Genomic DNA, 13258 nt, shown 5'->3' on the forward strand with positions numbered 1-13258 from the left:
AATGTGAAGTCAAGTGGGCCTTAGAAAGCATCACTGAAACTCCAGTACTTTGACCACCGCATGCAAAGAGTTGATTCATTGTAAAACACCCTGATGTTGGGAGGGATTGGGGGCAGGAAGAGAAGGGGATGACAGAGGATGAGATGGTTGGATGGCATCACCGACTTGATGGACATGGGTTTGAGTAAACTCCAGGAGTGGGCGATGAACAGGGAGGCCTGGCGTGCTGCGATTCATGGGGTCACAAAGAGTCGGACACAGCTGAGTGACTTAACTGAACTGACTGAGTGGGTATGGGAAGAGGCAGGAATCTTGGAAAGGGGCAAGGGAATGTGTAGGAAGAACAATAGAAGGATGGTGGTGAGGGTGGCTCTGGAAGTCTGAAGGAGATCAAGTAGGAGGAGAATGGAAGGAAAATAGCTTGATGTGATCTCTTGATATTAGTGTCAGACTTAGAGTTGGGTAACATTGTGCATCTCTGGTACCTAAGAGATATAGACACATAGAAGATTACTGCTATTTGTATTATACAGCTTTTCTACTTTTTGAGTCAGGAAAAGATGTGTATGGAGGAAGATTTAGAATGTTTGTGTGACTCATGAGGCAATGTACCCAGCCCCTGGCAGCTTGACTGGAGTGACTTACTTAAAAATGCTTTGTTCACACAATATGTTCTTAATGTATATAACAAATGAACTTATTAAATGAAGACAAAAATATTAGCCTATCCAAGACTATTTTGATACAATTCTATAATGTTGGAAAATAAATGCAGAAGTTTTTCAAATTGAGTTATATGAGTCAATGTGTACGTGTATGTGTGTGTATGTGTGTTTCTGTGTTTGTGTGTGTGTGTGTGTGTAAAGACAGGGAGAGAGAAAATGATGAGGGAGGCATGGAGGGAATCTTTACAAACTTTTGATCAATAAAAATTCATCAAATTAAAGTTTTGATGTGGTTTGTGATTCTGCTTAGAAAATGCAAGTGTTTCTTTTTCTTTGAAAAAAAAAAAGCATTCTGATGAACAAAAGGGTGCATGGAATTCCTTATTTTTCCTGATACTATCCAAACAGAACTATAATTTTGGTACAAAGGAAGAACAATTTCTATGATAAATATCCTGTTCAATAAAACAGACTATTCTCTTGAGTTTTTTAAAATGTGTTTGACAGTTGAAAGTAAAAATTATACCACTGTCTGAGGCAGCATTCATGATATATAGATGTAATATATATGAAGACTATAACATGGGAAATGTTATGAAATCAATGTTATTATATATTTTCTGCATTCCACTTGAAGTGGTAAAATATTAATTCTCAATAGACAGTGAAAAATTATGAATATTTCAATATCTAGAGCAATCACTAAAAAGTATTCAAAGGGATAGAGCCGGAACCAAAATAGAGCAATTAAAATCAAATACTAAAAACAGGTCAAATAATCTAAATGGTGGCAGAAAAAGAAAAACAGAACAAAGGACAAATAAATAAACATTAGAAGAGATAAAAGATCTCAACTTAGTAATATAAATGTTCAATAGAAACAACTTAAAAAGAAGAGCAAAATAAACCCAAAGAAGCAGAAGAAAATAAAATAAGACCAAAAATAACAAAGTTAAAAGCAGAAAGACAACAGAGAATAACTAAAAAGACTAAAAGCTGAGCTGGTTCTTTGAAAGATGTACTGATACAACTGATAAGTCTCTAGCAAGATAGAGAAACAGAGAACACAAATTACCAATATTAGAAATGAAACAGGAGGCTATTACAGATCCCACAGATGTTGAAAGGGTAATAAGGGACTACACCAAACAATTCTGCATACATAAATTCAAAAACTTTGAATTTAACCAGTTCCCCCGTGGTTTATGAAAACTTAGCCAAGATCAAATAGATCATTTAATAGTCCTATAACTACTAAAGACACTAAATTTGTAATGAAAAAACTCCCCCCAAAATAAATATTCAGACCCAGATGGTTTCAATAGAAAATTCACCAAACATTAATAAGAAATAACATCAGTTCTATGTAATCTTTCTCAGAATATAAAGGATGCCTCTCACAAAGCACAAATAGAGAAATCACAATGAGGTTCATGAGCAATAGGAATGCCAAGATGAAAATGATCACACATCATAACTAGTAATGCCATATTTCAATGCGGGCTTATTTTCATGGGCTTTAAACTGCAGTTTCTATCTAGCACAGTCCAAAAATTTTAAGTCTAAAGAATTCTATCTAGTTGTACCATTTTGGAAATTACAAACAATGATGCAATTAAGCTTTCATTTCTCTGTGTGTGTATGTATGTGTTCCTATATATACTTATATAAATGTTTTTAATCATTTCATAGAAAAATAGTCTAAAAAGGGCATTTATAGACCAAAGGATAAGTACTTTGAAAATTAAATAAGAGAGAATGGGCAAATTGCCATCCAAATTTATACTTCTACTACAAGTATAAAGACTGATTCCCAACAATCTTACCAGCACTGAATATTAATCATTTAAATTTTTGCTGATCAAATAGAGGATGAATAAACTCATTGTTTAAACTCACAATTTTTTTATTACTAGAAAAGTTGAACATTTTATGTCTATTAAAAACCTCTGAACTACTTACACTCTTTGCCAAAGGGGAAGATTCATCTTTCTCTTATTTTTTTGGTCTGGGCCAAGTGGCTTGTAGGATCTTAGTTCCCTGACCAGGGATTGAACCCATCCCTCATGCACTGGAAGAATGGAATCCTACCCACTGGACTGTCAGGGAACTCCCAATATTTATGTATTAACTTGGGCAATTAAACCTTTGTTATGTGTTATGATTTTTTAAATTAATATTCTGTCTTTTATATATAAATTTACTCTTACTCAAATATTTTGGCCTTATTTTTGAAAACTTGTTTCCCATTATAGATTTTTAAGTAAATTATTTTCATAAGTTACCCAAACTTGATCTACTTTTTGCTTCCTTGTTTTTGACCAATTTGACTCATATTTCAAAGCCTAAATAAAAATCACTTTCTTTGTAACATACTGCCAATCTTTCTCAGGCACAATAAACCATTTTTTTAATGTGCCATTTTTTTAATGTGAGTACTTTTCTAAAGTAATTTTGTATACACTTGACTTTCTGCTATATTCTGGTCTTCTCAAGGCTAGAGACCATGATTTGTTCAACTGTATTACAAAGAACATAGCATACATAGGAAAGTAAATTCTAAAGAAATATTTATGGCTAGATCTAGTATATATAGGCTCTTTGAAATCTGATATAATATTGGGTTATAGGAGATACAGGGTATTATACTATGTGCTGGGGCCTGTGCTGTGGTTAGTTGCTCAGTCATGTTTGACTCTTTGCAACCCCAGGGACTGTAGCCCACCAGGCTCCTCTGTCCATGGGGATTCTTTAGCCAAGAATGCTGGAGTGGGTTGCCATGCCCTCCTCCAGGTTGCTATGGCCTATGTCTTTCCAAATACAAAAGCACTATCTGCTTTGTGGTATGTAGGGTTGAAGACTCTTCATTTATAACTGGGTGCTATAATAACAATTTACAAAAATGGATAGTCCTATGTATGTTATGGTCTTTGTAATACAGATGAATAAATCATGCATGTGTGTGTGATAAGCCACTTCAGTTGTGTCCAACCTTTTGTGATCCTATGGACTGGGGCCTGCCAGGTTCCTCTGTCTAAGGGATTCTCCAGGCAAGAATACTGGAATGGGTTGCCGTACTTTCTTCCAGGAGGTCTTCCCAACCTGGGGATTGAACCCACATCTCTTTACTTCTGCTGCATTTTGGCAGGCCTGTTCTTTACCACTAGGGTCACCTGCAAAGCCTTGGAAGAAATCATGGTCTTAGATAATAATTTCTAAAAATTCCTAGGGAAAAACCCAATTCAACTAAACAGGGTTTTCTTCAAAGTACAAAGACTAAAGAAATGCAAAGGTAAATGTCATATAGTTTCCCATCCATCATTCCAGGAAAACCTTTAAGTGTCGCTATCACTATCCACCTCTTAAGGACATGACAGGCATGCTTAGACAGTTTATAAATAAGGCAGAGCTGAGATATAAAGTAATACAATAGACAATAAAGAACTAAATGAGGATCTTGGAAGCATAGCCTAAATTATAACACTTTTTTGAGAAATCTCATTCAATTCATTCGTTAATCCAATATAGTTCATTCTTCAGTGACATTAAAATCATCCTAATGAAGAAGGCACATATTCTCTGCAATTCAAGTTCTCTTTGTTCATAATAGGAGCAAAATATTATGACTCCACTTCATAGTTTTTAAGGTGAAGGTAGTTTTAAAAATCAATAAAAATGTGATGACATTCTCAATTTCATGAGTTTTGCCCTTGATAATCTGACAAGTAATTTCATGTTCACAGATTCATATTTCTTGCATAGTGAGAAAATGTTTGGCATGGATCCCAAATGTTTTTTATCATATGCAAGAGAAAAGTAATTTATGTGCAGAGTTTTGTAACTATTTAACTATTAGCCTATATACAAAAAAAAAGTGAAAATATGCTATCAAGTAATGGACTAACAGAGCTTCACACCAGTTGTAACAGCTCTCAGTTTAGAAGGACAAGGAATCTCGGAGGATCTTAGTTCTTACTTTCTAAACCAGAACACCAGTTACTATTACATCCTGAGCTAGTCCACCATTTTGTCATTCATTTAGCTAAGGACTACCAATGTTATCTAGTCCTACCCATGTGGCCTCCTCACATGGATGCCTATGAGGATGTCGGAATGGTCCTAAGTCAAGGGAAAACCCAGGATTCATGCAGAACTACACTTTAATAGCAATGCCTCAGTTCTTTGGAGAGAAAAACAGAAAGACCACAGACAGGCAAGTATGTATTCAATTCAGCCTCACTCTACTTGCATATTCCTTTCAATACAGTTGTTTCCAAGTGATTTTGTTTCCCATACTGGCAAAACTTCATTTCGTTTTCCAGTTTTTCCTGAATCACTTGAATTCTCTGCTCCTTGCAAATGTTTCTACTCTGCTCTTATATCCTGATTTCTTGTTACCCTCAACCTGACACATTTAATTTCAAGCTCTAAGCTGCTGGTGAGTGATAGCAGCACTGTGTTTCATTATTCCTAGTTAGCAATGGTGTCCTGTGCCTGCCTCCCCAGAGGAGAGAAAGGTATAGAGACTCTCTACTATATGACTATCTCTTGGTGGAAGAGTAGAGGCTTTTCCACACAGGTAAACCTCAATCTCATAGAAACAGAGGTACTCAAGAAAAAACAGAGGCCAAGTTTCACTCAAATGCAATACTGTAGAAAAAGGATGAGAAAAGATCACATCCAACAATGTGGGCAAAATACTGACACTGCTGATGACTATGCACATCATCCTAGAAAAGGTTTTTAACCACTTTTTTTTTATTTATTAAATTTAATTATTTTTTAATTGTTAATTCTATTAAAACAATGATAATAATTTCTACCTCATGAAGTTCCAGGAAAGATTAAATAAAATATCAGATGTGTTAACCATCATCTGATATTGAAGCCTAAGAAAATTTGTAATTCAGACATCTAAGGGGAACATTTAAATCAGTTTCAAATGGAATACTCTGTTTCAATGAGACCAGCATAAATGAGCATCAACAAAAATCAGTTAAAAAGAATCAACATCAGGCATATATATTCATAGCCGATAGGAAAAAATTTTGAATATAAGTGAATAATCCTCTCAAACATTTCTTAAATAATAAAAACCTAAAAAACAAGGCGTGCCTTCTTAGCTAAATAAGACACTGGCCACAAGAGCAATTATATCTGAATTTCCTTGCCTTTCTCTCCTTCCTCCTTACCCTCTTAGAAGATCACTGTATGGCTTAGCTGATTCTTCCTTAGATACTACACTAGGTTTTCTCCAAAGTTTCCTTTAACTCTTTTGTAAAAGCACCAAAAGTGAAAGTGTTATTTGCTCAATTATGTCTGACTCTTTGTGACCCCATAGACTGTAGCCTGCCAGGACCTTCTGTCCATGGAATTCTCCAGGCAAGAATACTGGAGTGGAGAAGGAATTCCCTTCTCCAGGGGATCTCCCCAACCCAGGGGTCAAACCAGGGTCTCCTGCATTGCAAGAGGATTCTTTATCGTCTGAGCCATCAGGGAAGCCCCCAAAGCACCAAAATGAACTTTAAATGACTGAATCTTTATGACTCAGAGGGCAAATCTGAGTACTTTCAAACAGAACTGGGGAAACAACGGAGGTAAAGAAGGAGCACAACACTTTTTATACTGATCTACTATAATCAAAATGGAAGGAATACAAGAGAGGACAGGGCTGAAAGCTTTGCTGTTGTGAATGTTGAAGCAGAGAATGGTTCCCTGATTGGTGGTTTTCTAGAACTTTGCTACCCAATACACTACCAACTAGCTGCACAAAACAACTTAAATTTAAATTAACTAAAGTTACAATTAAGTTCCTCATTTGCACTAGCCATATTTCACATGCCCAAAGGATTCACATGGCTAATGGCTACTGTGTTGAACAATAGAAATGTAGGACATTCTAGCCATTGGGAAAAAAAAAATCTTTTGGACAAGGCCATCTTAAAGAGAACATTTTAACTTTTTAGATAACTTCCAAGTCTCATTTCTTATGACTTTAAAAACTCCTGAGGGCCTACTATGGGCAAAACATGGCAAAAAAAAAAAAAAAAAAAGAAAATACTGTGCATGACAAAACATGGCACCGGTCCCCTTTAGAGATAGAGAAAGAAATATTATAATAGATAAAATTAATATTATATAATAAGTCTTATGACTAAAATTATACCTAGATTGCTTCTGTAGAATGATCTCTAATTCAGACTGGTAGAGAACAGTGATATGGAATGTTTTCCTAGAGAAGGTAAGGCAAGCTTGATGTTGAGGGATGGATAGGAAATGGCTAGATACGAGGTAGAAAAAATGAGATGTTCTCAAGGAGAAAATGTCTAACAGCAAAGGAGAAACAGCATGGCACATTAAAAAACCATGTGCTTCAGTATGTGAGAAGATAATAATAATAGGAACTGTAAATGAAAATACTTCATTCTGCATTTTAAATTAAATAACTTTGACTTGCTTTTATCAGAAACAGAAAATCCCTGCCTGGAGAGAATGTAAGAAGACACAGGGCATCAACCTAGGGAAACCTATCAGCATAAGAGGTGATATTATTAAATGAATGGGGACTATCCTAATTTCTAAGTCACTGTCAAATCAGAATTTATATATTTATAAATATTTATGCTTAATTATCATACATTCCCAGGCTTTGAATTACTTAACCTTGTATTTACCTATCAGTTTCTTTTCACTATCTCAAGGATAATTGAGAACTGAACCCATATGAAGATGGAATGGGCCAATGAAGAAGTGTATTTTTCATTTATCAATTTGGTGACAAAATATCAGTGTATTTGTAAAATTACAACTTCCTATTTTTGGTCATTTCCTCTCCTTTTTCCCCCATCTCCTCTTCTCCCAATATTAAAAAGTACAGTCTATATCAAAAAGTATACAGTGAGAATTCCAGTAAAATCTTACATTGAATCAGAAAGACAAGAGTATACCAAAACATCTTTCATCTGTACCATTCCTTCAAGTGAAGTTACCTGGTAATCGCCCCCACCTCCAAAAAAGAAAGGCATGGTACATTATAAAGCACTCCGTTTAATCACATCAGCAGACACTCTATGACACCCCACCCTCTTTCTAGCTCTTGTAGTTTCTATTTTTCTACAGATTTTTGTTTGCTTTTATACAGGAAAAGCAGTAGGGCTTGTGGGATGAATGAATGATTAAAAAAAAGAAAAGAAAACACATCAGTTAGCATGATGGATTGCACAAATACAAGAAAGTTCACCTAAGCACCTCAGTAAAATGTTTTACTATTCTTAACCTGTATACTTCTTAGCTGCTTGGGAGGTGTGTACATCTAAGTTCTTACCATTTTATAACTGAGGTCTAAGGTCATGAGTGACCCAGTGGTGAAGTTAAAAAAAAAAGGAGAGAGAGAGAGAGCCTATTTTAGATATTAGCTTCTTTCCTCTTACTCTATTACCAGGTACTTGAATCTGTATATTTGTGTAGAATTTACTTCATCCTTCATCATTTAAAAAGGATAATTCTATAAGAAAGGCAGTTTGCCATAGAAGAAAGTGCTTTGGATACAATTCGGGATTTGACTTTGGTTCTGTCTCCACCAGCTGTGAAACACTGGGAGGAGCAATTCAGATAAAGAATGCAAGGAATTACTTCCAACCCCCTTCTCCACACCAATGGAAACATATACATTATGCAGAGTTGAGGCAGACTCGGAATCCACAGCTCTTAATTATTTCTCTGCTGACCACAATGACTCTCTTTCCAATGGCCTTGACCATTCAGAGTCACCTGATTTTTAAGTTCCAGGGAAGAGGTATAACAGAGAAGTGGATAGCAAGGCCCACAGATTTAAAGGGGAAGCCCACGCCACTCACCCACATGGGGTCACTCAGGTCCGAGTCCTGCATGCGAATACAGTCCATACTAATCTCAATCTTGTTTGTAGCACCATTTTCTGATGGTTCATCCACAAAGTTCAAGTCAATGGGCTGAACGGAACAGATGGGTCTGCCATAAAGGAGAACAAAAGTGTGTTAGGTGTGGAAAGGGACAAACACACGCACATTCGGTTGGTAACAATGAGCTCTTTTTGCTTTAAAGTTGGCAAGGCTCATTGGTTGGAGTAAGAAACCCTCAGCATGAATTCTGGCTCAAATACTTACCAGATATGAAACCTCTGGTATTCCAAATCTAAGCTCCATTTGTAAAGTAAAAATCACTGACCTCATCAAAGAATCACTAGGTGGAACACAGAACAGAAGGAACGAGTCAGAGATATATCCTAATCGTATGGGTCCCCAATACTCTGATATTGTTTCATCTTTCCCTTAATTTACTTAGGTGTCCCAACCTAATCTTAAGGAGATAATTATCCTCTTCCTAGCAAGGTATAATGAATAATAAAATTTAGTGTTTTACTTTCTCAGTGATTATTTATAATATAAAAGTATATAAGTCTTTAACCCAAAGGAATGAATTTGAGTATCAGAGTCATTGGGGAAGTTATTTTGGGTTAGGTAGGAGAGTCCTTCTGATCCTCCAAAATTATACCACCTTGGAACAATAATGATTTTCTCCTGTTGAAAACTGAATAAATCTGTGCTGAATTTTGAACACAGAGATACTATTGGAGAGAATATTTTTTTCCCAATAATATCACCTGATTTTTATTGATTCTAAAAACATGGCTTCAAAAGCAGTACTTCGACTATCCACCACTACCTGTTTATAACAGTTCATGTAAAACAGCTTTTTTGCTTATTTGATACTTACTGTTCCAGAAAATCCCAGATGTGCTGGAAAACCTCTGGACTGAGGAATTCACTTGTCTGTGTGCTCTGGGACATAGTGGATCGGTAATAACTTTCTTTCCAAGAGAAATGGGCTGGGGTTTCTACAAACCTTAAAAGGATAAAAATGAAACTAGAGTTAGTTTCTATGTTAATGAGACAGAATATTAAAATTAAAGCATAGTCAATCAAAAACTTGAGTGAATGAATCTTCAAAAACATGCAGGTATACACAGCAAATTTTACGAGTTAAGCAACTGGTATCTCTTTAGGCAGTGGCAAGGATCCCACTTTGCGATTAAAATCAGGCAATCAAGCCTTCTATCAAAGCTCTACTTCTTAACTAGAAAAGTTACACTCTGCATCTCCACTATCCAAAATCTACATTCTGCAGATTTCAAAAAGAAAATAAACATTCCCTCAGTAAGTCTGACAGTGAATCTGACCTATTATTAAACCCATTTCACAAATGTCTCAATTGATTATCTGCCCATTCAGCCTCCAGCAAGTAAAAAGCAAAATCAGAAAGTAAAAATGAGTTTAGAAATCTTAAATTTTACCCTCAGCATAGTCATCCCTCTCATAACTACCATCTTAGCATCAGGCCCAGGGACAATAAATTCAAACTTTTGAATTCGATTTTTCTTTAATCACCAGTTACATATCTTAGTGTATGCGTGGGTGGTTTTTAATTGGAGTGTAGAATTCTATATCAGACTAAGGGATAAGCAAACATCTGAATACACTACAAATAAATGGTATTTCTATTTGCTTCATTTTGTTACAGGGTCCTCAAGTTGCTTTTACTTAAAAAAAAAAAAAAAAGAAAACTTGATCCTTATACATGTGAAGGAAAACATCAGCTTTCTCAGGTGATATAGTTTCCAAATCTGTATTCTATCTGCATATCTCACCTTAAATGTATGTGATTCATTGTGATTATCAGTAGACTACTTTTACTCTAGGATGAACTTGGCTAAGCTCTTAATCATTACTGTGAGTATTATAAAGAGTTAAAGAAATAGTGGGATAGTCAATTATCTTAAATTTGCAAATGAATGCTTTAAGTCTAGTTACATTAGATTTGCTGATGGTTTTCAAGCTTTATAGAGACACACATTCATTTACTAAAGTCAGATATACAGAGAATATCTATTATTTGTCAGGAAATTAATGGGCACTGGAAATAAAAGTAAATAAGACTTTCACCCACTAAAAGGTCCTGGTAAAGAAGTTAAAACAGGGGGAAAAATCTCTAATAAATGTGATAAAAATGCACATAACACTGTAAATGTACAATGATGACATATACCATCTCATCTGATAGATCAAGGAAAAAGCCTTAAATGATGAGAAGAAATTAGTCAGGCCAGATAAGGAGTAAAGTTACAGAGTTAACAGTCTGTTATGCTATTGAAAGTGAAAGTAAAGTGAAAGTAAGTCGCTCAGTCGTGTCCAACTCCTTGCGACCCCGTGGATTGTAGCCTACCAGGCTCCTCAGTCCATGGGATTTTCCAGGCAAGAATATTGGAGTCGGTTGCCATTTCCTTCTCCAGGGGTGATGCTATTAGCCTAGTGTAAAAATTTTGGGCCGAGAATGCCAGGAGATAAAGGTGGAGAGTGACATGCTGTTTTAAAAGCTTAAATTCTTCTGGTGAGTGTTGAAGAATTTTGTAAGATATTTTTAAGCAAACTTAATATTTTGAAATAATTATAGATTCACATACAGTTATAATAAAAAATAAAGAGCATATCCATGTACCCGGAGAAGGCGATGGCAACCCACTCCAGTACTCTTGCCTGGAAAATCCCATGGATGGAGGAGCCTGGTAGGCTGCAGTCCATGGGGTTGCAAAGAGTCAGATACGATTGAGCGACTTCATTTTCACTTTTCCCTTTCATGCATTGGAGAAGGAAATGGCAACCCACTCCAGTGTCCTTGCCTGGAAAGTCCCAGGGACGGGGGAGCCCGGTGGGCTGCCGTCTATGGGGCCACAGATTCGGACACGACTGAAGCGACTTAGCAGCAGCAGCAGCAGCAGCAGCGTCCATGTACCAGTTACCCAATTTTCCCCAATGGGAAGTAACATCTTACAAAACTGTCATATAATATCACAACTAGAATATTGACATTGATATGATCTTATTCAGAAATTCTAATATTATTGTACTTTCTTTTGTGTCTATGTGTGTGTATTCATTTCTATACAATTTTTTATCACATACGTAGGTTAATGTAGCCACCTCTACAGTATTAAAGGGTGTGAAGCATGAGTTTGACCCAGAATATATCCGATAAATCTGAAAGTTGTATGGAGGAAGGATTTACAGCTTATTGGTTTATGGACAAAGTTATTTATGAGGTTGTATAAGTCCAGATAAGGCAGCAGGATGATACCTGGGGGTGGAGAAGATGGAGACAATTTTAGTAATTAGTGAAAAGGTTAAATCAGATATTGTTTATGTTACTGATGGAAGAAGAAGGAATAGTAGAGGCGAGGATGATGTCAAGTTTCCAACCTTAATGAACTCAGTGGTTGATGATTCCATTAATGAAACCAATGAATATAAGTTGGAATATCTGGCTTGGAAAGAAAGGAGAGATGGTGAGTTCCATCTTAGCATGTTAAGTTTGAGGTACCAATGGGATATATTAAAAGTACAGCACACAGTTGAATAAACCTTAAACTTATGGGAGAGAAACAGGCCAGAAGTTTAGAAGCAGAAATCCTCATTATAGTGTGGTAAAAATCCATGAGAACAGATTCAATGGCCTAAGCAGAGCAGGTACAATGAGTAAGAAAGTTAACCTGATGGAGGTGGAAATAAGAGTGGGCTATGAAAGTTTACAATGTTCCTCATGGGCCCATCCAGAAAAATCTGTCCATAATTAGAAAAGTATCTGAAAATCCAATATCTTTACATCAAAAGAGTAAATTCATTTTCTTTGTCTCTTTTGGGGAAAGAATCCAGACTTGGTTTATATACTCCCAACTAGTGAGTAGAAAGGAAGTGAAATTTAACAAATCTAATACTGACTGAGAGTTAAGATCTCACCCACAGGTGACACTTTTGAATATGCTTGATTTTGAATATGTTCCTTCAAATAAGACAAAAGGAGAAGGAAGTGGAGAAAATAAAAATTCCTAAGCAGTGAAGAAAATGGAGGTAAACAAAGGTATGAATTGAATATTCAAACTCCAAAATGTAAATAAGCTATCATATGGATTATCCTGCACATGGACCCACAAGCACATCCCTAATATCCAAAGACCTTAACACCGTGATTGATAACCTGACAGCCAGGTGAGTACTAGAAGGTAAACTCAGCAGCATGAAGTAGATTCTCAGTGATGTTCAGTGTGTGACATTTAATATGAAAATGTACACGTTTCTTCTTAAAGATGGCAGAAATGTAGGCATAGTTTCTAAGAGACTGACAGTTAACATAACCTAGATCTTAAATAACAGACAGTATGGGGCTGACTCAAAAAGAAAAAAGGAGCTTAGATGGAAGTTAGATGCTGTCACTTGCCTCTAAAGCAGAGAGAAAAAATATCATTGACTCCAATATCTCTTAGGATTTCTATTTCTTTTACTATTTCTACACGGGAGTTCTGGTTTCTCTCATGCTTGCTCTGATATTCCTTTGTTTCATATTTTCCTTTTAGTTTCTCTTTGATTTCTAAAAAGACCTTCCCTGTATCTCTGTTACAGCTAACCAGCTCCATCACCTTGAAAATGCCCCTCAGTTGCGTGAGCCTCAGTTTTCTTGAATGTTACATGAAGAGCATCATCTCTGCTCTGTTGCCTTTCAAACGC

At 36.0% G+C, this 13258-nt stretch overlaps 1 protein-coding gene across 6 annotated transcripts in view; it reads right to left on the reverse strand.

The window, feature by feature from the left end:
- The window catches only part of TP63 (tumor protein p63), a 246930-nt gene that overhangs the window by 146746 nt on the left and 86926 nt on the right, over positions 1 to 13258 (reverse strand). For all 6 annotated transcript variants that reach the window (XM_043473428.1, XM_043473427.1, XM_043473426.1 and 3 more), the window contains exons 2-3: positions 9420 to 9548; positions 8522 to 8654 (exon numbers count right to left, since the gene is read on the reverse strand). In XM_043473428.1, the coding sequence (XP_043329363.1) occupies positions 8522 to 8654; positions 9420 to 9548 (262 nt within the window). The remainder of the gene's footprint in view (positions 1 to 8521; positions 8655 to 9419; positions 9549 to 13258) is intronic.

Source organism: Cervus canadensis, chromosome 7 (assembly GCF_019320065.1).
Source record: "Cervus canadensis isolate Bull #8, Minnesota chromosome 7, ASM1932006v1, whole genome shotgun sequence".
In the NCBI taxonomy this organism is placed as follows: Eukaryota; Metazoa; Chordata; class Mammalia; order Artiodactyla; family Cervidae; genus Cervus; species Cervus canadensis.